Below are 24,059 nucleotides of genomic sequence, written 5' to 3' on the forward strand. Positions count from 1 at the left end.
TGTGCCTTGACCGTGGGCCTTCAGCAGACAGAGTAACCCCTTGTTCGAGCCAGCGACCTTGGGTCCAAGCTGGTGAGCTTTGCTCAAGCCAGATGAGCCCACACTCAGGCTGGCGACCTTGGGGTCTCGAACCTGGGTCTTCTGCATCCTAGTCCGATGCTCTATCCACTGCGCCACCGCCTGGTCAGGCTAGGTTGCTCTTCTTTTAAAAAAAAATTTTTTTTATTTGATAGAGACAGAGAGAGACTCAGAGAGAGGGGTAGATAGGGACAGACAGACAGGAAGAGAGAGGGAGATGAGAAGCATCAATTCTTCATTGCGGTACTTTAGTTATTCATTGATTGCTTTCTCATATATGCCCTGACCCAGGGGCTACAGCAGACTGAGCAACCCCTTGCTCAAGCCAGTGACCTTTGGTCCAAGCTGGTGAGCCTCTGCCCAAACCAGATGAGCCCACGCTCAAGCTGGCAACCTCGGGGTCTTGAACCTGGGTCCTCCGCATCCTAGTCCGATGCTCTATCCACTGAGCCACCGCCTGGTCAGGCCTAGGTTGTTCTTCTTAAGGTCAAGTCTGTTACCCAAATCACAGTCAGACAGAATGACAGAGTCAAGGGAAAAGATGTAAATAGTAATTCAAGTGAGATTATACTCTGATAAACTGCATATTTACAAATTTATGCCAACTATCAGTACACAAAATTAGTAAGGCTCTTCTGATGAAAGAAAGTTTTTCTCATAAGAAAGGAAGAATATTTACAATGGATACAGAATATCCAGTACTTGCCACAGGAATCCAAAAGGAAAATGCTAACAAACATTGAAGTGTCATTATTCCTCTTAACTTACAATGAAAAATCTATACAGAAATTAATTCTACAAATATTACAAGTATATATTTTAACTCACCCATGGATCCAACAGACTTCAAAAGGGGAAGACAAAAATTGTGTAAGCTGATTTAAGGAAAAACACTGCCTATTAAAAGCTTATGTACTACTGCTTAAAGAGTACTTACAGAATTGTCTCATTTTTCATTTGCAAAAGTAATAAGTAGAATTTATAGTCCATACATTGAGTTTCAGAATGAGCTGCTGATAAAGAATATATTTGTAGCTTTTAAAACATTTTCATGTTTCAAATTTTCTGAAGTGTTACATGTGAATTAATTTGCATCAGGCCTTCCCATACTACTTCAATTTATAGCCATTTTCTCTAGTAGAGGTTTCACATAACTTTTAGTGTATTTGTAAAGAGTGAAAACTTTCCATATTTATCAGTTATAATTTACCCAGTGTGCATTCTCATGACATGTTTATGTAAGGATGTGGGCCAATTGAAGGCTTTCTCACAATGCTTACACTGAAGAAGTTTCTCTCCAGTGTGAATTCTTTCATGGCTCCTGTATGAACTGGGTCGACTAAAGGCTTTCCCACATTCTTCACATTTATATGGTTTCTCTCCAGTGTGCACGCGCAAGTGACCTCGAAAGGTTGTGCGATAAATGAAGGCTTTCCCACATTCCTTACATTCATAGGGTTTCTCTCCAGTGTGAGTTCTTTCATGTATCTGAATATAACTGGAACAACTGAAGGCTTTCCCACATGTTTTACACTCATAGGGTTTCTCTCCTGTGTGAGTTCTTTCATGTATTCGAAAGGAACTAGGACAATTAAAGGCTTTCCCACACTCCTTACATTTATAAGGCCCATCTCCAGTGTGTGTCATCATGTGTCTTCGAAAGCTTGTGAGAGATACAAATGCTTTCCCACATTCCTCACATTTATAGGGTTTCTCTCCAGTGTGAGTTCTTACATGTATTTGCAAACCCAGAGTAGAACTAAAGGTTTTCCTACACAGTTTGCATTCATAGGGTTTCTCTGCTCTGTGAGTCCTTTCATGTCTTCGAAAGGAAGTGGGACAACTGAGGGCTTTACCACATAACTTACATATATAAGGTTTCTCTCCAGTGTGAGTTCTCACATGGACTTGAAAAGTGGTGAGCCAATGGAAAGCTTTTCCACATTCTTTACATTGATACGGTTTCTCTCCAGTGTGAGTTCTTTCATGTGTTCTAAAGGAACTGGAACAACTGAAGGCTCTACCACATTGCTTACATTCATAGGGTTTTTCTCCAGTGTGAGATCTCTCATGTATTCGATACGAACTGGGACAATTGAATGCTTTTCCACACTCCTTACACTTATAAGGTCCATCTCCAGTGTGTGTTATCATGTGTCTTTGAAAGCTTCCGAGAGAAATAAAGGCTTTCCCACATTCCTTACAGTCATAGGGTTTCTCTCCAGTGTGAGTTCTTTCATGTTTTCGAAGAGAACTGGGGCAACTGAAGGCTTTCCCACACTTTTTACATTGATAGGGTTTTTCTCCAGTGTGAGTTCTTTCATGACTTCGATAGGAACTGGGACAACTGAGGGCTTTCCCACACTGCTTACATTCATAGGGTTTCTCTCCTGTGTGAGTTCTTTCATGTGTTTGGAAGGTTTGATGATATCTAAAGGCTTTCCCACATTGTTTACATTGATAGGGTGTCTCTCCAGTGTGAGTCCGTTCATGTTTGCGAACAGACTGGCGATATCTAAAGGATTTCCCACATTCCTTACATTTATAGGATTTCTCTATACTATGATTTCTTTCATGTTTCTGGAAAGGCTGGAGGTAACTGAAGGCTTTCCCACATATTTTACATTTATAAGGTTTCTTTCCATGTTCCTGATACTTGCATGGTTTGGGTGCAATGTGAGCTCTCACGTGCCTATTAAGGGATGAACGACTCATGAAGACTTTTCCACACACACTGCACTCCCATGGTTTTACTTTAGTAGAAGTTTTCTTGTTCAGATTAAGATTTGAAATATGGCTGAAGTTTCCTCCATATTGACTACCTTCTTTACTTTCACAGAGTCTCTCTACCATATGACATCTATAAAAAAATCAGGAGTACATGATTAATGATTTCTTTATTAATGACGTATATTTATTTGTAAACATTAGAATTATGAATTTATAATTTATAGGGAAAGTGTCGATTTTTCTGCCCTGGTCGAATTGTTTGAAACTGGATAAAAATGAATGCTCTGAAAGAAGATTTGACCATAGCTATTATCATAGTAGTGATGTTCACATATGGAGCTCTGAATAATGTTTCCAAGTGAACTATTTTGGAAATACTGAACGTCTATGTCACAATTAAAAAAACATTTTGGGTAAAAAATTTCCAAAATGAAATAAATTTGAAGCTGGGCTGTTTGTGTCTGCTTGTTTTTATTATTTTATTTTTATTTTTCAGTTACAGCTTACATACAGTATTATGTTGTATTAGTTTCAGGTGTACAGCATAGTGGTTAGACAATCATATACTTTACAAAGTGGTCCTCCTGATATTTCAAGTACCTACCTGGCATCATACATAGTTATTAGAATATTATTGACTCTATTCCCCATGCTGTACTTTACATCCCCATGACTGTCCTGTAACCACCAATTTGTACTTCTTAGTCCCTTCACCTTTCTCACCCAGCCCCCAACGCCTCTCCCCTCTGGCAGCCGTCAGTCTGTTCTCTGTATCTGTGAGTTTTTATTTCATTTATTTATTTTGTTCTTTAGATTGCACATATAAGTGAAATCATATGGTATTTGTATTTCTCTATCTGACTTATTTCACTTAGCATAATAATCTTCAGGTCCATCCATGCTGTTGCAAAAGGTAAGATTTCATTCTTTTTTTTTTTTTCTCCATTCTTTTTTTTAATAGTTGAGTAGTATTCCATTGTACATATGTATAACTTTTTTTTTTGAGACAGAGATAAAGAGAGAGAGAGAGGAAGAGGGACAGACAGGGACAGACAGACAGGAAGGGAAAGAAATTAGAAGCATCAATTTTTCATTACAACACCTTAGTTGTTCATTGATTGCTTTCTCATATGTGCCTTGATGGAGGGGAGGGGGGAGCTACAGCAGAGCAAGTGACCCCTTGCTCAAGACAGCGACATTTGGGCTCAAGCCAGTGACCATGGGGTCATGTCTATGATTCTATGCTCAAGCCAGCAACCCTGTGCTTAAGCTGGTGAGCCTGTGCTCAAGCCGGGGACCTCGGAGTTTCAAACCTGGGTCCTCAATGTCCCAGTCTGACGCTCTATCCACTGCACCACCACCTGGTCAGGCACTTTTTTTCCACTTGTTTATTGATGTGCATCTGGGTTTCTTCCAAATCTTGGCTATTATAAATAATGGTTTATTATAAAGGAACACGGGGGTACATATATTCTTTTGAATTATAGTTTCAGGTTTCTTCAAATATACACCCAAAAGTAGAATTTCTGGGTCATAAGGCAGTGCCTTTCTTAATTTTTTGAGGAATGTATACTTATTTTTAAATTTTCATGACTATCAAAGATCCCCTTGTTGGACACCAATTTCTGTTGTGACTATAACTTACCTTTGATTTTTTCCCTGGTTTTTGTACTGATCTTCAATGTTATGGTCTTCTCCTTTTCTTCCTAAATGCAAACCCAGGAAAATAAAAAATAAAGTTACAGAAGAAGTATTACATTATAGGTCTATGATGAGCCCTGGCCATGTCTGGTTTATTTGCCAAAGTATTCTCTTTCTCGTTCCAAATCAGAGAACAATGTTGATAGGCAAGAAACACTGTTCTCTAAGTGGCTAAATGAAGGAATGCTGTCACCCTCACCTACTGTGGCCAGGTTCCTCAAGGTTTCCCGCATCACATCTTTGTAAAGTTTCTTCTGTGAAGGATCCAGCAGAGCCCACTCTTCCAGGGTGAAGTTTACAGCCACATCTTCAAAGACCACTGAATCCTAAAACATTCCACATATTTATACAGGAAGATAGGTATATAAGAAGTTCATATATGATTCTGTGATTTCAAAATGTTTATCCCATGACTTGGCCCTCAGAATTCTTATTCACTATACATAACTAATTCCTTATAAATTTAATAGCATCACGAATCTTTCAGGCCCATAATTTCCCCTAAACAATGGTCTCTGAAAAAGATCATTAACTCACTGATGTCTACATGCAAGGAATAGAGAAAATGCTGCCCTCCCCACAGTAATTCTGATGGTAGAATTTACCATTTGGTTAAGGAACAGAACAGAAAATCACCACTTCTTGGTGGGCATGGAAACCAGTGCTTGGGGTCAGCTCTAATTACAGGAATACACAGAAAGAACCACACATTTCAGACCTTATTTGAGAAGCCTCTAGAGAACCCCAAAGATGACACAAGAAAGAAAAGGACAATGGATGTAGCTTCTGATACTTACAGGTACACAACAGTAAACACAGGCTGAGCCCTAGCCAGATAAATTTAAAGCCTCACACTAAAGGCCTATTTACCAAGTTCCTTCTCAGTACATCATGTCTGGCTTCCAAAAACAACAACAAAATTACACAGCATACTAAAAGACTTAATCTTGAAAGAAGCCAGGGGGAAAACACATTTTAGCTATTGATAAACAATGACAAGATTTAAATCAGATCTTTTTTTTGTCTCAAATAATGCAGTTAAGAAGAGGGTGGAATGAAATATTTAAAGTATTGACAGAAAAATAAAACAACCAAACTAAAATTTTGTGTTGAATAAATTATTCTTCAAAAGTTATGGAGAAATTTCTGAGACAAATATTGAGGAAATTTGTTACCAATAATGCAAGAAATGTTAAAAGAAAATTCTTCAAAAGGGAGGAAAATAATGAAGAAAGGGAGAAGGAATCAATGAAGGGAAAATAACATCACCTTAAAAAATTCTTAGTTTGAAAGATAACACTTTGTTCAAAATAATATTAGCAACAAAGTGATTAGTAATTATAGCTTATGCATAAGTGAAATGAACAATGATGAAGTAATAAGGTACAGGGAGAGAAGAATTGGAAATATTCTGTTATGAGTAATCTATATAACCAGTGAAGTGGTTTAGTGTTACTTGAAAGAGGACTTGGGTTAACTGTAACTATATACTGCAAATTCAAGGGTAACTAATAAAAAAGTAGAAAAAACCCGAAACTGATATACTAAGAGAGAAGATGACATAAAATCAGGTAAAATGTTGTAAGCCAGAGTAGGCAGAAAAAAGTGAGACAAAAGAGAAGCTAAGAACAAGGACCTCAAATAAAACACCAAAAATTATAGTAGCTATTAAAATATTTTTTAGGCCCTGGCCGGTTGGCTCAGCGGTAGAGCGTCAGCCTAGCGTGTGGAGGACCCGGGTTCGATTCCCGGCCAGGGCACACAGGAGAAGCGCCCATTTGCTTCTCCACCCCTCCGCCGCGCTTTCCTCTCTGTCTCTCTCTTCCCCTCCCGCAGCCAAGGCTCCATTGGAGCAAAGATGGCCCGGGCGCTGGGGATGGCTCTGTGGCCTCTGCCCCAGGCGCTAGAGTGGCTCTGGTCGCAACATGGCGATGCCCAGGATGGGCAGAGCATCGCCCCCTGGTGGGCAGAGCGTCGCCCCTGGTGGGCGTGCCGGGTGGATCCCGGTCGGGCGCATGCGGGAGTCTGTCTGACTGTCTCTCCCTGTTTCCAGCTTCAGAAAAATGAAAAAAAAAAAAAAAAAAGTAAAAAAAAAAAAAAAAATTTTTTTAAATTTATTTATTTTAGTGAGGAGAAAGAGAGAGAGAGAGAGAGAGAGAGAGAGAGAGAAGGGGGGAGGAGCAGGAAGCATCAACTCCCATATGTGCCTTGACTGGGCAAGTCCAGTGTTTCAAACTGGCCACCTTAGTGTTCCAGGTTGACACTTTATCCACTGCGCCACCACAGGTCAGGCCTATGGTAGCTATTAATCCAACTATATCAACAATCATTTTAAAGGTAAATGTTCACCTTGGCCATGTGGCTTAGTGGATAAATCATTGTCCCACTAGGCCAAGGTCATGGGTTTGATCCCTGGTCAGGGCACCTATGAAAAGCAATCAATGAGTATACAACTAAATGGAACAATTAAGTAGAACAGTGAGTTGATGCTCTTTCCCCCTTCTCTCAAATCAATGGAAATTTTTTAAAAAAAGTCAATGTTCTAGTCCTGGCTGGGTGGCTCAGTGGATAAAGTGTCTACCCAGCACACAGAGGTAGCAGTTTGCCCCCGGTCAGGGTTTGTATGAGAAGCAATCAATGAGTGCACAACTAAGTGGAACACCTGAGTGAAATGAGTTGATGCTTTTCTTTCTCTCCCTTTCCCCCCTTCTCAAATCAATGGAAAAAAAAGTAAATGTTCTAAATATAACAATTGGAAGATACTGTCATAGTGGACAAAAAAAAAAAAAAATAACTCCCAATTATATGTTGTCTAGAATAAAGCCATGTTAACAATAAAGACAGATAGAATGAAACTGAGGGATGGAGAAAGATGTACCATGCTATCACTAAAAGCTAGCTGGCATGTGTTTGCAGACAAAGCACAGGAATAAAGAGGGGCATTACAAAATGATAAAGGGGTCAAATCTTTAAGAAGGCACAGCATTCCTTAGAGCTTAGGTGCATAACATGAAGTGGCATAACACACCAGGGAAAAAATGGATAGAACTGCAAAGAGAAACAGATGAATTCACTACTGTACTAGAGACCTCAACACCCTCTATTTTGTGTGTGTGTGTGTGTGTGTGTGTGTGTGTGTGTGTGAGAGAGAGAGAGAGAGAGAGAGAGAGAGAGAGATACAGAGAGAGATACAGAGAGAGGGATAGATAAGAATAGACAGACAGGAAGGGAGAGAGATGAGAAGCATGAATTCTTCATTGCAGCATCTTAATTGCTTTCTCGTATGTGCCTTGACTGGGGGCTACAGCAGAGTGAGCAACCCCTTGCTCAAGCCGCGACCTTTGGGCTCAAGCCAGCGACCATGAACTCAAGCTGGTGAGTCTGTGCTCAAGCCGGATAAGCCCTCACTCAAGCCAGTGACCTTGGTGTTTCAAACCTGGGCCCTCTGTCCCAGTCCGATGCTCTATCTACTATGCAACCTCCTGGTCAGGCTCAACACCTTTCTATTAATAATGACCAGGACCAGCAGAAAGAAAACAGAAGCCACAGCTGATTGGTTTGCACCCTCAAACAACTGGATTCACTGAAAACTGTGGAACTCATCATCAAGTAACAGCAGCATTATACATTCTCAAGTTCACAAGGAAAAGTGTCACAGACAGAACACATTCTAACATAAAACACACCTTATGCATTTGAAAGAACAGAAACCATACAACATATGCTCTCAGACCAAAAGGCATTCATGTAGAAACCACTTACAGAAAGACTGTAAAACCCTTAAATACTTGGGAGATTAAACAACACACCCCTAAATAACTCATGAATAAGAGAAGTTGTTTCTGGCCCTGGCCAGTTGGCTCAGCGGTAGAGTGTCGGCCTGGCGTGCGGGGGGACCCGGGTTCGATTCCCGGCCAGGGCACATAGGAGAAGCGCCCATTTGCTTCTCCACCCCCTTCTCCTTCCTCTCTGTCTCTCTCTTCCCCTCCCGCGCCAAGGCTCCATTGGAGCAAAGATGGCCCGGGCGCTAGGGATGGCTCCTTGGCCTCTGCCCCAGGCGCTAGAGTGGCTCTGGTCGCGGCAGAGCGAAGCCCGGGAGGGGCAGAGCATCGCCCCCTGGTGGGCAGAGCGTCGTGCCAGGTGGATCCCGGTCGGGCACATGTGGGAGTCTGTCTGACTGTCACTCCCCGTTTCCAGCTTCAGAAAAATACAAAAAAAAAAAAAAAAAAAAAAAGAAGTTGTTTCAAAAGCAATGAAAAGTTATTTTGAATTAAACAAAAATGAAAATACAATTTACCAAAATTTGTGGAATGCAGCAGGGAAACTTACGAGTAGTGAGGACATACACTTGAAAAACAAGTCTGTGGGTTATCCAAGCCTCTAAGTTACAAAGCCAGAAAAAGAGCAAATTAAACCTAAAGTAAGCACAAGAATAAAAATAAAAACTAAGAAATCAATGAGATCACAGGAAATCATGAAAAATCCATGCAACCAAGAGTTGTTTTTTTGTAAAGATTAATAAAATCGAGAAACAGCTATACAAGCTAAGAAAAAAGGAAAAAAGAAATTATTAACATCAAGAGTGAAGAAGGGGAGGGGAATTTTGTAAAAGCATTTGACAAAATTCCAAATCTATTTACAATAGAGAGCACTCCTTCTTCTTGAGAAATCCCCTCTAACAAAAAACTTAGAGTTGACATCTTACTTAATGGTGAGAGATCAGATGCTTTCCTGGTAAGATCAAGAATAACAAGGTACTCTCCCTCCTTTTCCTCCCCCTTTCTCCCGTTCTTCCCCCACAGGCCTGTAGTTCCCAAAATCTAAGGGTCCTTACAAGACTTGCAACAAGGGGAGCAGTGGGCAGCATCAGCCCATCCTGGGCTTACCCCCTGAACCTGTTTCCAAGACCCCTTTTTCTTTGACTTCCAAGTCAACCCCATCTAGGCTCCCTATCACTTCTTCTATTCTAGGCCCTTCTTTGTCTCACTGTCCCCAGCTTTAAAATCACCTGAAGTTGTGTTGTGAAATTTTTCCAGCATGAAGTCAAAAACTCACACATACTGGCTGGTCCTAGGCAGACCCGAAGGGCCAGGTCCCCTGTCCAGTAACAAACCCCCTCACAAACTTCCCTAAGCTCAGCCCTGAGCTCCCTAGGGATCTCCCACACCCTGCACCAGGCTGGGTGGGAGACAAAAGTATCAATCTAGAGCAAATGGGAAAGATGGTGCCTGAGGATGGTCATTTGGAAGCCACCTGGGGATGAGCCCAGGCCAGGAGAGGGGGAAGTGACCTGCCTCCACAATGGGTGCAAGGTGTTGGGGGAAAGGAAGGGAATTAGCAGGGCCCTTAACTGACAGCCAGGGTTCTGCTCATCAAGAAAATGGGGCACAGGCCTGACCAGGCAGTGGTACAGTGGGTAGAGCATTGCCGTGGGACACAGAGGACCTAGTTTCAATACCCCAAGGTCACTGGCTTGAATGCGGGCTCATCCAGCTTGAATGCGAGGTTGCTGGCTTGAGTGTGGGATCACAGACATGACCCCATGGTTGCTGGCTTGAGCAAGGGGTCACTGGCTTGGCTGTACCCCTGGTCAAGGCACATATGAGGAAGCAATCAATGAACAACTAAGGTGCCTAAACGAAGAACTGATGCTTATCTCTCTCCCATCCTGTCTGTCCCTATCTGTCTCTCTCTATCTGTCTCGCTATCCTCAGCACCTGAGGCTGATGCTTGGACCAACTAAGCCACTGGCTGCAGGAGAGGAAGAGGGAGAGAAGGAGGAGCGGGGGAAGCATATGGTTCCTTCTCATGTGTACCCTGACCGGGGACTGATCCCAGAAGTCCACATGACAGGCCCACACTCTATCCACTGAGCCACTGGCCAGGGTCTCCCTCTGCCCTTATTTCAAGGGAAAGGAGGGGAGATAGACAGACACCTGCATGTGCCCTGACCAGGATCCACCCTGCAACCCCTTTCTGGGGTCGATGCTTGAATCAACAGAGCTATCCTCCGCACCTGAGGCTGATGCTGCTCAGACCAACCAAGCTATTATCAGCGCCTGGAGCCCACGTGTGAACCAATCAAGCCACTGGCTGTGAGAGATGAAGAGAGAGAGAAGGGGGAGAGGGAGGGGGAGGGGGGGAAGAGAGAGGCAGATGGCTGCTTCTCATTTGTGCCCTGACCAGGGATCAAACCCGGGACATCTATTACATACATGCTGAGCCAACACTCTATCCATGCAGAGCCTGAAGCAGTTTCTTAATAAACTAAACCTATTCTTATGATATATTCAAGCAATCATGCTCCTTATTTTTCCAAATAAGTTGAAAACTTAGCACATGAATGTTTATAAAAGTTTATTCATGACTACACCAAGAGTTACAAGTAACAAAGATATCTTCCAATAGGCGAATGGAAAATTAATCACTGGAATATCCATATAATATATTGAGTGATAAAAGGAAGTGAGATATCATGCCAAAAAAGACATGAAGAGACTTTAAAGTCATGTTGCTAAGTGAAACAGCCTATATAACAGTGCTACACACTTATGATTCCAAGCAGAGTTGTGGACTATGAGACAGTGACAGATCTTTGGGGTCTAGGGATTTGGGGGTGGGAGGGAGGAATCAATGAATAGGTAGGGCACAGGTTATTTTTAGGGCAGTGAAAGTTTTCTAGACAATGCAGAAAAGACAAACACACATCCTTTTATATTAGCCAATGCCCAGAGACTGTATAACACAATACAAGATATAATAAAAAATAGGGCAAACTATGTGGAGCAGAGGGGTTATGTGGGAACTCTGTACATTCTGATCTTTTTTCTGTAAACCTAAAATTGCTGTAAAGAAAAGCCAAGTCTAAAAAAAAAAAAAAAAAAAAGACATACACTACTGATGACTGATGGCTCAAAGAAGTTGTCTTTCATTCAACTGACTTGAAGTTATTTCAATCTGTCATGTTCTATGAGGCCTGCATCCTGAGACTTGGAGGAGAGGAGAAACTTCCAATGAGAACTTTTTTTGAGCTCTGCACTGTATATTCTGAGAAGTAAAATAAGTTCTTTTGTGTTGGGCAGATAAAATATATTATGCTCACTTTGTTAAAGATGGCGCTGCCCACGTGGAAGCTGTTGCCCAGGTGATATTAATGTGTGTTGGGGGCGAGCTGTGGGCAGGCAGGATCCTTGTAGCCTGCTGCTTGGTTTTAGGACTAAGCCTTTCCCACCCACCCCTTTTTTTTTACAGATAGTCAGAAAGAGGGATAGATAGGGACAGACAGACAGGAACGGAGAGAGATGAGAAGCATCAATCATCAGTTTTTTGTTGCGACACCTTAGTTGCTCATTGATTGCTTTCTCATATGTGCCTTGACCGTGGGCCTTCAGCAGACCGAGTAACCCCTTGCTTGAGCCAGAGACCTTGGGTCCAAGCTGATAAGCTTTTGCTTGAGCCAGATGAGCCCGCGCTTAAGCTGGTGACCTTGGGGTCTCGAACCTGGGTCCTTGGCATCCCAGTCTAATGCTCTATCCACTGAGCCACCGCCTGGTCAGGCGTTTCCCACCCTTTTTGATGTGGGATGGTGCAATCCCATCATGTCTCTGATAAGTGACTTTGTATCAGAGACTTCCCTATTTTGTATATTGGATTAAAGGTTTTGATTTCTACACTATAAAATGGGGGCAGAACAGGAGCTTGCTCTTAGTTCCTGAGATTATCATTAGAGGAGAGAGCAGAGAGGAGAGCCGAGAGAGGCCACGTGGAGTAGGCCAGGAGAAGCAGCCAAGATGGCGGAGTGTTGAGTGAGAAGCCAGTTTGTGCAGGGAGAAGGAAGGAGATGGGGAACAGAGGTGAATAAGTCTGGTGAGCTAGAAACCTTTGATTCTAGGAAACTCGGATAAGTCAGTGTTGGAATCCATGGGAGTCCGAAGGACCAGAGTAACAGGCTTTATTGAAAGGAAGAAAGGAACCCTGCCGGGCACTTCTCCCGGGGGAGAAGAGCGCAGGTTACAGACTAGGGGTGAGTTATATAGTGTTTGGGAGAGCCTGAGGGGATACTGAGGCAAAAGTCCTGGTATGTCTGGAATGCTCCTCCTTGGGGGGCTTAGAGCATGTGGATGTTGAATCAAAAGTCCTGGTGTGTCCGGAGCCCCTCCTTGGGGCGGCTTCTCAGCTTTTTGGAATTCCTTTGTTTCAGAGGCGATAGTCCAGTAAGGGTGAGGTCTGACAGATAAGCAGAACATCAAGAGGGAAGTTTGGAATTTACAAATCTATCATTTCTCAACTCTGTGGTTACATATAAAAGGAAAGTAGTTAATATATGGTAAGGGGTGATGAGGAGAAAGAGGAGAAAAAATTGGAAAATTATTGCTTCTTCTGGAGAGAACTCGAGAAGGGAACCTTGCCAAGCCAAGTCCCTCATCCAGTTAAGGAGGTCGTCCATTTCCATGCTGTGAGGTCTGAACCAGGAGATGTCTCTGAAAACCTGAGTGAGGAAGTAAAAAAAATTTTGCGAGGTAATAATTGTTAGTTGCTTGCTGCTAGTGCCAAGTGGAGTGACATAGTGATACATGGTCTCCTGAATGAGCCTCATGAGACATGTTGGTCTGGTTCCTCTCGAATGGGAGTGGACATATGGAGATTTTAGAAGACAGGGAACCTATTGGTGTAAGTTTTTAGAAGGACTGCATATGTGTGGTTGAAAAGGAAGGGGGGGTTTGGAGAACATTCAGGAGGGAACTTCTCGGGCTGAGGGGCGGCTTCTTCCTGCTGTCATCCATACCTATTTGATATTTCCCTCATGAAGTTCTCCTTGGGGTACTGGGGAATAGGAGTGTAGGAGCATTTGATTGTAGGTAATCCTAGAGATTTCTCTCATCCCGGCCTGTAGGAACTTAATAAAGAAAGAGGCAAGTATTTGGAGATTAGCAATGCAGAGATAAGGAGGGTTGTATAGGGGGTGTGTGTGTGAAAGTTCTTCCGTGGTAAAGTCAGAGATATTCTTTCCTGGCAGCCCTGGAGAGAGTAGTTAGCTTGAGCTAAAAGAAATGTCCATTTGTAGGCTCTTCTTCAGCCAAGAAGACCCAGCGGTCTTGTCCTCTTACTACGTGAAGGGTAAAAAGACTGAGAAGCATTAAGAGGTGAATGTTATTTATTCTCCTAGTTCTTCAGGGATATGGGAGAGCTTTAGGGTTAGGGGACCTGTAGAGGTTGAAAGATAGAATTTAGGAGGTTTGCTGATATAGGGTTTCAGATTTTTCTGTTTCACGAGGGCAGGTTTCGGGGTTGATGTGTAGGGTTAGGTAGATTTTCCAATTTTCTGATTCGTGAAGGTCTGCATGCAGTTCTGTAAGCAACTAGTGAACAAATGTAAGAGGCAGGGTTTAAAAGTTAGAAAAGTAAAATAGGAGAGTGAGTGAACTAATGAAAGGCAATAGTAAGACGCCCAGTTTGTGTGAAACCACTGATTCCATGTTTACGAATTCGCTGGGCTTCAGAGAGAGAGAGAGAGAGAGCGAGAGAGAGCGAGAGAGAGAGAGAGAGAGCGCAAATAGGAATAAGACAGGGCAGTGTGGCTAGTCCCCCTGTCCCTAGATCTACTTTTGTAGAGATTTTCTAAAGCAATAAGAAGAGAAATTACCTGTATAGCTCGTTTGGTCCTTACAGTCAGTAGCTTTGTGAGCACTGAATGTGAGTGGGTTTTGGAGCCCAGTGTGTGTTTTTACTTGCCCGCAGGGTGCAAGCTAGGATTAAAGATGATGGCCCATCAGTTTTTGGCTCCGTTGTTTCTTTACCGACTGTCCGAATCCAATGCGAACCTGCATGGGCCAGGCTGCTGTGATAGTGGCCCTGACTACTGGCTTTACACTTTGTTACTATCAGTAGTGTCTAGAACTCCTACATGGAGGAGTTATCCTGGTGAAGCCTCACATTGTGACCTTAGTCTATGTAGAGACAGATGTTACCCTTATTTTGTGGAAAACTGAGGCAAGACAGCCCCTGAATTCTTTTACCACAAAAGGGCAACTCCTAGGCAATCATCCAAGATTGTGTAGACACGGTGAAGCCTGTTGCTGCTCAGTGCCAAGATCACTGCCCGATGTGTGCTCAGTTGTGTGGACCCTTGAAGGGTTCTTTAAAAAGATGTTCCAATTCAGGGATAAAAGCAGTAACTCTGCCTGTGCTCCATCATGTATGAATGAGGTGATGTCATCCTTAAAGTCTGAACTATCATTCCTTTTACTCAGGGAATCCTCAGGAGCTTGCGGGGAAGCTGAGAGGTCTGGGAAAGGGGTTACCTCTTTCAGCTCTGTGGCACCTGGTAAGGTACTGAGGAGAGGGGAGGCCATGCTCTCCTGTCAGTAGGGTCTGCCAGAGAGCACAGGTTTAGCTGTATCTTGTCTTAAGGGGTCTCCATAACAGAGCTGAGTTTGTTGTAAGGCAGTGGTCCCCAACCTTTTTTGGGCCATGGACCGGTTTAATGTCAAAAAATATTTTCACGGACCGGCCTTTAGGGTGGGAAAGATAAATGTATCACGTGACTGAGACAAGCGTCGAGAGTGAGTCTTAGATGGATGTAACAGAGGGAATCTGGTAATTTTTTAAAAATAAAACATCGTTCAGACTTAAATATAAATAAAATGGAAATAATGTAAGTTATTTATGCTTTCTCTACGGACCGGTACCAAATGGCCCACGGACCTGACCAGTAGTGATCCGTGGCCCGGGGATTGGGGACCACTGTTGTAAGGTACTAAAAAGCTAAAAATTGATATTGATATTCTAGGAGGAAAGGTCAGGCTTTCTTTTTTTTTTTTTTCATTTTTTTTTTTTTTCATTTTTCTGAAGCTGGAAACAGGGAGAGACAGTCAGACAGACTCCCGCATGCGCCCGACCGGGATCCACCCGGCACGCCCACCATGGGGCGACGCTCTGCCCACCAGGGGGCGATGCTCTGCCCATCCTGGGGGTTGCCATGTTGCGACCAGAGCCACTCTAGCGCCTGAGGCAGAGGCCACAGAGCCATCCCCAGCGCCTGGGCCATCTTTCCTCCAATGGAGCCTTGGCTGCGGGAGGGGAAGAGACAGAGAGGAAAGCGCGGCGGAGGGGTGGAGAAGCAAATGGGTGCTTCTCCTGTGTGCCCTGGCCAGGAATCGAACCCGGGTCCTCCGCACGCTAGGCCGACGCTCTACCGCTGAGCCAACCGGCCAGGGCCTAGGTCAGGCTTTCCTATCAGGATTTCCTGTCCTGTCCCTTCTGTGGGGAGGGGAGGGAGAAGAATGTAGAAGTTTCTGGCTTGCAAGAACAATGGGTCATTCAGTTTTAAATCTAAAATAAAGGTTAACCTAGAAACTTCTCTTTCAATAGGAGGCAGAATTTACATACCATCTTGCATTCCTCCCCCTTCCTGGAATCTTGAGGGTAAAATACCTCTAGGCTAGTGAGGAAAGAGGAACCCTGAAAGATTTGTAAATGTCTTTGTGTAACCTTGAAACTCTTACTGTTTCTGTGTATCCCCTGCAAATGTTGCCAGCTTGGACCATGACGTCATGCTCTCCCTGCCTGTGTGTGATCAAGGGTATATAAACAGCCCCTGAACTATTTTTGGGATTGCACGATTTGGGCTTGCAGATGCCCTGTGTTAGCCATATGTGGCCAGCATATTAATAAATCTCCTTTAATAAAACTGTTCAAAATTCATCTGGACTGGGTGTCTCTATGTGAACTCGATGAAATGAGGCACAGTGCCTTTCAGAATCTGGGGTGCGGTACTTTATAACATACCCTCCCCTCTCCAAAGGAGGGACAGGACAGGAAAGCCTGATAGGAAAGCCTGACCTTTCCTCCCAGAATATCAATATCAATTTTCAGCCTTTTGGTACCTTAACAACAAGTTCTTGGGGTGATCTTTACAGGTCCCAGGGCATAATGGGAAGCATAATAGCCACATGCTCCAGGCTATTTAAAGGATAGCTCTACCAGTAGAGGTAACTGCAGCTCTAATGGCATACAGCTTGGAGCCTAGGGCAGTTTCCTGTATCAGGAGCCATGACAGGTCACTGAATCCTCCACTGTGAAAGTGATGGCACTAGCGGACTGCCTGTTGTATGGCAACTTGACAAAGTCCAGGACCTTTTGGTTTTGTTGTAGGGTGCCTACCATTCAAGGTGGGGCAGTTTGCAAATAACATAAATGGACACATGTAAAATATGTAAACAAGGAATATGTTGCCTCCAGAACACCAAAAGAATCCAGACAATGTAGTGGGCACTGGGAGGGACAACAGCTGTTTCTCCACCATGTCAACGATGGAGCAGGACCCAGATTACCAAATACTTTTTAGGAATTTAAACGAGGTACTAGGGCCTCATCTCATTTTTGTAGCAATGGCCTCTCGCATTTTTATGAGCTCTTTTTGTCTCTTTCTATACCCTTAACACCCTCAGAGGAGGATGTCATTAGTGTCATGTCATATACCTGTGCTTCTGAAGCAAGGTGGGTACAGTGCAGATCCTGCCTGCAGGGACTGTGGGTGCTGACACGGTGCTGAGGTTCCCTGAGGGCAATCAGGTAAAGGTGTATGTGTCCCTTCAGAGGTGAAGGCCAGCGCAGCTCAGAGGCTGCTGACAGGTTCTGAGCAGAAGGAACAGTCAAATCTGTGATGACAGGATATTTACTGGTTGCTGAGTGGATGGAGGCAGTAACTGCTATAATGTTGGGGACTGAGAATACAAGCTTACTTGGTTTGACCACAGCCTCAAGGCTGCAATAATCCCTGTGAGGTGTCATTCTTTCTTGAAGAATGGGCCAACTAAAATTTCACCTTTGCCAACTATACTCAAATAAGATAATAAATATTTATGATTCTAATAGAAAGTTACTAAGTTATCCAGTTACTATAATCAATGCAGTTAAAGACTGCTCTTCCACCAGTCAACACACGATCTTTAAGTATGTTAAGCTTATTTAGAAATTTATTCTATCAAGTTAAATTCAAACCATCTATCTTAAAAAAAAAGTCAAGTTCAGCTATTTAAAGGCAAAGCAGAGGGGACATTCACTTCTTCATTAAATAGTTGTACAGTGGTTTTCTATCTTTCAAGGCCCTGTTTCATGTACATTAAACTCTATGAATTTAACTGGGGTTAAGGATTGTGGGTCCCATTTGTTAATATTATTTTAAAGTGCCAAAGTTAAATTACAATTTAACTTATAACTAACTGGTTTCAAACCTGCCCTGTTGGCTGTGGTATGCTTTAAGAAAATGGGTGTTATGACCATGGAGAAATTAGGTAAGACCATAGTGCCCCAATGGTTAAGGTGAAACATCTCTATTTGTTATCTATATTATATTCAGTAACAACCCCTAACATTATCGGGGGTATCTTGCTTAAATTTAGTGGAATCCCTTTGGAATTAGGAGTGTGGGAACAAAAGAGTGTGGGTGAGCCTGCACCTACTGGCTGCCTTTCCCCTCTCTTTTCTTTCTCTCTTTAAATAACTGTTCTTTCAGGAGCTACGACCTGATGGGTCTACCTCTTGTATAGACTCTCTCTCCCACGTGAGCCCTATACATGGAGGTCAACTCAGCCTCTGTCACAGCTGTGTCACTCTAATAGATAAATCCCAAAAAAGACACAAACTCAGGATGAATTAATGAAAGTCCTGATCCCAAACGCCTGCTTCCAAATGGCCTTGGGGTTCTTGAAACTGACAATTCTAGTCACCTGAACATTGTACTAAAATTTGGCAGGCTCAGCAATGCCACATGGGGCAGCACAGCTCACAGCACCAGCTCCCGCCCCACCTAGGCATATATGTCCAGTGAGGGCTGCCATCGGGCAGTATGGCAGGTCAGAGCAAGAGAACACAGATCCACTGGGGTGTCTTGTCAGGACATGCTGCTCATGGCACCAACTGTTATGGTCACCTGCAGAGGGACTGTTCCCTTGAGAGTGATGACTTTGGTGCGCATGGGCACACACACATTCCTCTGAGTGGTAGGAAGGGCCCTATGGTCACATAGTTGAAGTCTCAAGAGGGTGGGGTGTCCTCTCAAGCAGCTCTGAGATGGCTTCCAAAAGCAAAGCATGGAGCCTGGCCTGGGCCTTCCCTGGGGTAGTGGGTGGGGCCAGGATCCTTGTCCAGGGACAGAGGCTTATGTGAGCTGGGTTGCCTGCTATCTCTAGAGGAGAGACCACTCAGACTTTCTTATCAGTTTGTCCAGGTGGGAGGCTACGTTGCAGAGGGATGGGGGAGGCTTCAGTAGTCAGAGAGCAAGAAATGTGGGGACCAACTGCTTGCTATAAAGAAACACTAACAGTATGCTCAAGAAATTCAACATTGGTTATTGGGATGGCTGACCCAAGAGCTGTGGGGGGAATCAGGGTGTTCTGGCAGTGAATTGATTTTTAATCATTATCTTACAGACTTTTGCTAACTGCTGCATGCATTATTTTAAAAATTAAGCTGAGTAGCCTGACCAGTGGTGGCGTAGTGAATAGAGTGTTGTTCGGGGACACTGAGGTCCAAGGTTTGAAACCCCGAGGTCACCAGCCTGAATGCAGGCTCACTAGCTTGAGCATGGGGTTGCCAACTTGAGCGTGGGATCATTTACATGACCCCATGGTTGCTGGCTTGAGCAAGGGGTCACTGGCTCGGCTGAAGTTGTCCTCCACCCCGCCCCACCTAGGCACGTATGAGAAGCAATCAGTGAACAACTAAAGTGATGCAACTAGGAGCTGATGCTTCTCATCTCCTTTCCTGTCTCTCTCTAGTGAAAAAAAAAAAAGCAGAATAATTTATATAAACCATATTTTCTATTTAGTAGTCTCTAAGTTATTTAGCTTTTTAAAATTTAGTTTTAAATTTATTCAATTTTTTTCTTTTCAACACCAGGAAACCATCCTAAAATTTAATCCTTTAATCACTAATGCTTATAAAAGTTTAAGCCAAAAAAACCCCCCAAACAAACTAAACAACAACAACAACAAAAAAGCCATCTCAAATTTCCTTTCTAACCAAAATAACAAGAGTCATTATAGTTTCTCCTTATATATCACACTGGGGAATTATTTCAGGAATAAAAGCATATTATAATTTTATTTGGGCCTAATCCATTAGATGTATCAGAATTTTCAAAGAGTTATATAAGTTTTGAGTAGTTTTCCTTCTATTAATTATAATAGCAATTCATTTCCCTTATGCCTAAGCTATATTATAGCATTTAAAATTTCAAAGCTTTCTAGGGACAAACACATACAAACACTGACCTAAAATGTAAAATCTATCTGAGAGCACAAACACAGCCATCTCATATTTTGAGGATCTCTTGCTGAAAAAACACAAATATTCTGTATGGTTTCAGAATTTCCTGCCTTACACCTATGTAGCTCTTTATCAACTTACATTTTCAAAGAACTAACACACTCACCCAGAAAATGGTATCACAAAGTGCTAATGAAAACTAGGGTTCAGAGCTTCAATATGCAATATTACAAGGATCCAAAGAAAAAAATGCAAATCTTCAGGTGAGATAAGCTGCCTGTTTTCCCACAGTTTAAAAAACCCCCCACATCCTCAAGCTTGCAGTCAGTTGGCACTCCCCCTGATGGGATACAGCTCTTATTAAAGTGGGCCAGTCCCAATGATGGAGGTTTGGGGGGCACCTGAGCAACCAAAGGAATGATCTTCTCTGGGAGCTCCACACACCCCTCTCCCGAGGTGATGGAAAGGCATCCTCTCTCAGGCTTCAACTTTCACAGAAACTTTTAGCCAGATTTAATTTAAGGCTCTCCCTCCCACCCCCAAATCCCCAAATTCCCAAACCCAACTTTAGAAGACAGACTGATCTACACAGCCTCTCTCAATGAACACAAAATTACTCTGAATTTGCACTACACTGTGGATACAATGCTCAAGCTTTTATCTAGATACAGGCCCAAGGAAATCACAGTTACAATCTTATAAAGGATACCGCCCTGCCACGCCCATCCCCCCCCCCCCCCCCCCTTTCCAGGACTGTATCTTCTCAGCATAAAGCCTCCTTCCTTGGTGGCTGTGAGCAGAAGGACACCTGCAGGGGGAAGCTCTCCAGGAAGAACAACTGGGCCTTCAAATACTTTCTTTTCAGGCCTGACCAGGCGGTGGTGCAGTGGATAGAGCATTGGACTAGGACCTAGAGGACCCAGGTTCAAGACCCTGAGGTCACTGGCTTGAGCATGGGATCACAGACATGACCCAGTGGTCCCTGGCTTAAGCAAGGGGTGACCCTCCCTGCTGGAGGCACCCCCCCCCCAAGGGCACATATGAGAAAGCAACCAATGAACAACTAAGGTCCCACAACGAAGACTTGATGCTTCTCCCTTTCTTTCTGTCTGTCACAAAATGAAAACAACAACAACAATACTTCCCTTTCAGGCTCAGGGGACCTTAGCTTGGAGGCTTCTGCTTTCCACCCATTTGCTCTGCACCACCACTGATATTTTAAATACACAAATCCAGAGTCTGAACAATCCAGTAAAATCACTCAAATCTGGAGAACACTTCTGCTCCAACAAGAAAATCTGCAAATAACTATTCCTTTCAGAAAATAAATGTTAATTATTATTTCCATGGCAAGTAACTAGAAAACAATCATATTGAACAGACTTCTCGGTGGTGCAAGCCATGATACTGCATTTGAAATCAACCAAAAGAACAAATCTCAGAATGTTTCTACCCCTGCTCATGGAAGAAAAAAGTTAACAAAAATTTTAACAAATAGATGTAATAATGGCATTTTAAATTTTTTCTGGAATTCACCTCTTCTTTGGAAATATTTTGTATAGTCTTTCGAGATCTACTGATTAAATAATTTACATTTACTGAAAAATGGAGAATTAAAGTGACTAAAACCAAACTCAGAGACAACCAGTGCTTGACCTGGAACTGTGATAAAAGGCCAGATCACCCAAGAAAGTTTTCCAACAGGGACACCCATAGGATGTCTGTGCCCATAAAGATCCTATGGGGACAGGCACAGGCTTTTCACACAGCACAGTTCCAGGCGGTTATTCTTGGCTTTCCTCTTACATAAAACATCCACAGTCAAAAAGGTAAATATGTAAACAGAGAACCATCCATGGCTGTGTAGGGAAATGAGAAACAATGAAAATACTGCGTAATGTGAAATGCACTGGGGGGGGACAAACAGTTAATAATAACATGGCGTTTGAAAATGCGGAGAAAGATCTGAAAATTTAGGGATTCACTGCTAGTGCCAGTAAGGTCTAAGACTCTAGGCTGAGGGGACAGGGTCGTAAATTTGAGGCCCTGCTTCCCAAACATTTGTAAAACTCAGGAGAAAACGGGTTTCCCTGGGAAGAAAGGAGGGACTGGGCACCACAGACCACATCTCTTCCCACGCACGACTCCTGGAGATCGAGTCATGACTGTCTCCTGATGACCCTCCTCATGATCACTGAACATTATGGGGGAGACGCAGCTGCACGGTGACGAAGAACACACCCGGGGGGTTGCAGCTGCTGGCCCAGCCCCCACGCTGCCTGCCGCGCCGCTGGAGGACTTGCGTCCCCAAACTCTGGAGTGTCCACGGGAGGCCAGGTCCAGCCACACTGGCTCCACCAACCCCTCCTTCTCTATCTTCCCACAGCTGGTTCACTTACCATTTTTCAACTTCTGAAGTTCCCTGTCGTACACTCTATGACTCCTGCGGCAAGTGCAGTTCACAGGGATAGAGTATGAAGCGGAGCTACCTGAGGCCTTTCTAGGTAGCGAGAAATGATCTGGCCCGGATGGAGAGAGAAGCTATGAACACACAGTCTACCGTCATCAGAGCACCGCCCTCACGTACGTTACTGGCGACTCCCCTGATTGGACAGTCACAAGGTCCCGCCCTCTCCCGCCGAGTGAGAGCAGGTTGGAGGTCACGTCTTTGAGCCGACCTTGTCTTAGCAGTGGATCTAAATCTCTGTCCTTTAACCACAAAGCTGTCAGGCTACTTAAGGAACTGTTACTCTTTACAAACAGGGACACTTAAAAGTAAAGTTACCATAGGTAGTGACGACTCTGGCTCCATTTTGATCTCTGACCATTTCCAGCAGAGAGACGTCCCTCCTTCCCTCTTCCACTCCCACTCATCTGGCATTTGAAAGAACTCGATGGTCTCAGGGGCACTTGGCTCTGGCGGGAAGTTTGAAGCCCACAGTCCTGGACCAGGCCCCAAGCCTCAGATGTAGCATGTATGAAACATATGAGGCAAAGTAACCATTGGAAAATCTTTCCAAGGAACGCCATTAATACTAAGGTGACCAACTTTTTTTACAATGAAAAGGAGGACAAAAATAGATGGAAGAAAACAATATCTTAAATAAAAGAAACATTTTATTCATTGCAATAATAATACACTATAATATGATAAATGTATAATAAAAACATTTGTAATGTTTTATATTGTAATTATGCTTAATGCCTATTAATTTTTAATAATAATTGTAAGAAAAAAGTACTCATTTAGATACAAATATGTCACATCACACATAATGGGTCGACTCTGCATCGATCAAATATGGACATTTACAGGTTAGTCTTCCAATATCAAAAAGGAGGACATGTAGGGGGACACTTTTCGAGGGAGGATGGAACTTACAAAAGAAGGACTGTATGATTGGTCACCTTATTAATACGTACTTGGTGAAAGGTCAAAGGAGGCAAATCTGAAAGAACACTGCTCAGTGAAAAGTAACAGATGGCCAAGGTATGAAGACTAGAGGATCAGGCTAGTGGTCATCTATGGGGCAAGACAGAGATGATTCAGGGACGGGAGCATCAGGAGACCCTCTCCACGCCTGCAGGCCAGACATGAATAATAATGATGATTCCAAGGACATGCATACTGTTATTACTAAGACTTACTATAACTCAGTTTGTACAGTCTTTTCTGGACATATTTGATGATAGAATTAAGAAGTAATTAAGGTTGGAAAAGAACAATTTGTGTATGTTTGTCCTATAATGTGGCAATCTGAGTTTTCATTCAGGGTTTTGGAAGCAAAAATTGGTAATGAGCCAAATTACTATTTAGAAAGAATGAGTTACATATATTCATCATCATATGTACTTTTTAAAAAACAAAGGGTATTGATATGAAAAGGTCTGCAGAATTAATATCAATAGAACAAATGAGCAAGGAGTATTGCAACATATACACCATGTTACATTTACTATAACCTGCAGAGAAAAGTGTACTCCACCCAAAGTTTGGTTGAATAGTCAAGACCAACACACACACACCTACCAGGGTTATATGAAAGGGTTTATGACTGCTATAACTGAGGTCTCTAGGGAGAACAGGGCAGACCTCTCAAGCAGGTGGGAAGTGCCTTGAGAGAGCAAGGGAAGGAGCCTGGCCTGGGCCTTTTATTGAGGTTAGAGGTGGGTTAGGGTGAGTTCACACACAGACTCATATAGGGGCTTTCCTGGACTGAATAACTTGCCAGCATCAAAAGAGTGAGGAGCCAGGCTTTTTTTATTTTTTATTTTTATTT

General features: G+C 43.2%; 1 protein-coding gene across 1 annotated transcript; it reads right to left on the bottom strand.

The window, feature by feature from the left end:
- Positions 1–234: 234 nt before the first annotated feature.
- On the bottom strand, positions 235–22,312 carry LOC136380426 (zinc finger protein 791-like). The gene is made up of 4 exons (XM_066348163.1): positions 22,179–22,312; positions 4,709–4,835; positions 4,454–4,514; positions 235–2,938 (listed from the first exon to the last, which is right to left on the bottom strand). Exons 1-4 carry the CDS (start codon positions 22,179–22,181, stop codon positions 1,285–1,287), a joined length of 1,845 nt encoding a protein of 614 aa, XP_066204260.1. The 5' UTR covers positions 22,182–22,312; the 3' UTR covers positions 235–1,284.
- Positions 22,313–24,059: the final 1,747 nt, after the last annotated feature.

Source organism: Saccopteryx leptura, chromosome 1 (genome assembly GCF_036850995.1).
Source record: "Saccopteryx leptura isolate mSacLep1 chromosome 1, mSacLep1_pri_phased_curated, whole genome shotgun sequence".
Taxonomy (NCBI): Eukaryota; Metazoa; Chordata; class Mammalia; order Chiroptera; family Emballonuridae; genus Saccopteryx; species Saccopteryx leptura.